General features: G+C 37.7%; 1 protein-coding gene across 1 annotated transcript; it reads left to right on the top strand.

Moving 5' to 3' along the window:
* Positions 1-1,448: 1,448 nt before the first annotated feature.
* Positions 1,449-2,267, top strand: LOC132609363 (uncharacterized mitochondrial protein AtMg00810-like). Its single transcript, XM_060323322.1, has one exon. It carries the CDS (start codon positions 1,449-1,451, stop codon positions 2,265-2,267), a length of 819 nt encoding a protein of 272 aa, XP_060179305.1.
* The last annotated feature ends 862 nt before the right edge of the window (positions 2,268-3,129 follow it).

Raw genomic sequence — 3,129 nt, 5'->3', positions numbered from 1 at the left:
AAAATCTGGACAATAATACCCCTGCGCATCTGGTGCGAATCGCACATAGTGTCGCATGTGCAACTTGCGAGTCGCAGGTTGCACCACATCATCGCAGGTGTCACATCTTCAATTATCTGTTGAGCAGCATCTGCGACACCAGATGCGATTCGCATGTTCCACCTGCGACTCGCATGTGGTGTCGCATGTGGTGTCTTCTTGGGCCATCTCTGTCAACAGAAGCTGCACCACCTGCGACTCGCATGTAGTACCTGCGACTCGCAGGTGATGCCCTGGTTCAGTTCAGCTGGATTTTTGCTTCATTTTGTTCCGTTTTGCTCCATTATGCTCTCCGGACATCTTATCCTACAAAACAACATAAATACACAAAAAGTAACAACAAAAGTGCTTAAAGAGTCACAAAAGCTTAAGGAATTAGCATCGAATATCCCGTAATTTCACGACTCATCATTTGTCTTGTGAGCTAATTTCATATTTTAACAGAGATCTATACACAAAAGTGGCATTTTATATTACTCTCCTCCCTTGTTGTCAACTTGTCATTGAAGTTTTAAGCAAATTATTAAAAAAAAAAACAAAAAAAAAGAGATAGAAAAGTGGCAACCATCATTGTGATTGACAACTTAATTATTACTGGTAGACGCGTTGACCTATTTTGGCTGCCCTATCCCCTCACAATAAAAAGTGATAATTTTAACTATAGTCCCCTCAATTATTAAAGAAACTGTTAAATTTCGTCCTTATACTTCTTTGGTAAGAGGCCGTTTGGATGGGCTTATGCCTATAAGCTGCAAACAGCTTATAAGCTAAAAAAAATAAGTTGGGGTAGTCTAATTTTTTTTTTTTTTGGCTTATAGGCTGTTTTCAGCTTATAAGCTGCTTTAAATAAGCTAAGTTAAATGGGCCCAATTATTTTTTTAAGCTTATTTTAAGCACAAAATGACTTTAAGCTGGCTAGCCAAACACTAAAAAAAGCTGAAAACAGCTTATAAGCAACTTATAAGCCAATCCAAACGGTCTCTAAGCCACCTAGCTTTTAACGAACTAAAATTAAAATGTGTATTGTTGGTCCTTTTATGAAAAATGTGTGATATTTTAAATTACTTTTTAGACAATATTACCTTCAAACATGAAGTAATGGTAAAAAAAAAAAAACATAACACGTTAAGAATTGAACAATTAAGTGCTTAACAATTCATCAAATTTACAAAAAGTCATTATCAGAGAAATCAAAGTGCGCATTTATATCAAATAATTAAATTATTAAATGTGTTTAACTATGCTAAAACCAAAATTTATTGATATTTGAGGACAGTCAAAGCGAAGTTTTGTAAATATTACTATATTTAGGGTGAACATCTATTACTCTTAAACGAGTAACTTCCATCTTTTCTTATCCGGCCCCCATCTTCCTTTTCTATTGTTCTATTGGTTGTCTATGTGGTGATATGATTCTCTCTGGTGATGATTTGGATGAAATTACTGCTCTCAAATCCTTTTTGGACAATCAGTTTAAAATCAAGGATTTAGGCACTCTTAACTACTTCCTTGGCATTGAGGTTGCTTATTCTCCTACTGGCTTGTTACTTCATCATAGAAAATTCATCAGAGACCTCCTCCTTGAGTATAAATGTGATATTGTTAGTCCTGTTGTTTGCCCTTTGGATCTGTTTGTTAAGCTTCAGGTTGACATGGGTGATCCTTTATCTTCTCCTGAGTCCTACAGAAGTTTAGTGGGAAAGCTTAATTTCTTAACCCACACCAGGCCGGACCTTTCCTTTGTGGTTCAACACTTGAGCCAATACCTACAAAAGCTAACTCATTTCCATTTGCAGGCAGCTCTACACCTTCTTAGATATCTCAAAGGGTCCCCTGATGTTGGTGTTTTCTTCAACAGCTCATCTGATTTGTCTTTGACTGCTTTTTGTGACAGTGACTGGGCTGCTTGCCCTGACACTCGTCGCTCTGTCACTGGTTTTTGTGTTATTTTAGGTGGTTCTCTTATATCTTGGAAGGCCAAGAAGCAACCAGTTGTGTCCCTTTCCTCAGCTGAAGCTGAATACAGGTCCATTAGTAAGGTTATGGCAGAGTTGGTCTGGTTGGTGATACATTTGTTGATTTTGGCCTTGCTGTGTCCTTTCGAGTTCCTGTTAAGTGTGACAATCAAGGTGCAATCCATATTGCTCGTAACCCCGTCTTCCATGAGCGGACCAAGCACATCGAGGTGGATTGTCACTTCATTCGGGCCAAGCTTAGAGATGGTTTAATTGATCTGCAGCATGTTCCCACTGCCTCCCAGCTGGCTGATGTGTTCACAAAGCCCCTTACTAGTCTTACTCATCACTCTCTTCTTCTTAAGTTAGATGTTCAACCACCCTCCAACTTGAAGGGGGGTGTTGGAGTTCCTATTATTCACTCCCAGTCTCAAACAAAAGATCGCACGTGAAGCAATTTATTTTGTATATTTTGTATATGGTTTATATGTTCTGTACATCTATTTATTTGTTGTTGTAGCCCAACTTAGTGTAAAGAATGGCTTAGTTTTAGCCCAATACACACAGCCGGGTCGGCCCAATGTATATAAGGACAGAGATCCTTCTAGATGAGCCAACTAATTCATTTTGTACATTTTCCAGATAAATTAAAGATCTTTTGCTCTCTCTCCCCCCTTCTTTTCCCTTTCACCGACTCTGAACTAGGGTTGGGTTTCTTTGCTTATTTCACCATTTTCACACATATATTCAGTTCTCACTCAACTTAATGGCAAAAGAGATCTTAAATCTACTGTATAAAGGATGTGAACTTGCCCAGAATGCAATGGAGGAGCCGCAACCCAACAAGGGTGAAAAATTAAACCGTGTAGACATATCGATTATTACATATTACCGATATATATTACATACTGAACATCCTTAACGTATATATTATATATTAGTTCTTCAAAATGCAAACACCTTTACTGCCAGAATTTAAATGTAATTAAGAGGCTATAAAATTGATTAAATAAAGCATTAGCTCAATGTGTTATTGGTCTAAAATGCTATACTATTCATCAGTATGATCAGAGAAATCAAACTTTCAAGCTACTCCCTCCTCCGAATTTGTGTGATATAATTTGACTGGACACAG

Source organism: Lycium barbarum, chromosome 1 (genome assembly GCF_019175385.1).
Source record: "Lycium barbarum isolate Lr01 chromosome 1, ASM1917538v2, whole genome shotgun sequence".
Taxonomy (NCBI): Eukaryota; Viridiplantae; Streptophyta; class Magnoliopsida; order Solanales; family Solanaceae; genus Lycium; species Lycium barbarum.
Note: the sequence above shows the minus strand (reverse complement) of the source record. Positions and strands in the feature narration are given on the sequence as shown.

Bases quoted from the DNA above. Each gene is read 5' to 3' on its own strand.
- LOC132609363 (XM_060323322.1), top strand. From the start codon at position 1,449: ATGATTCTCTCTGGTGATGATTTGGATGAAATTACTGCTCTCAAATCC.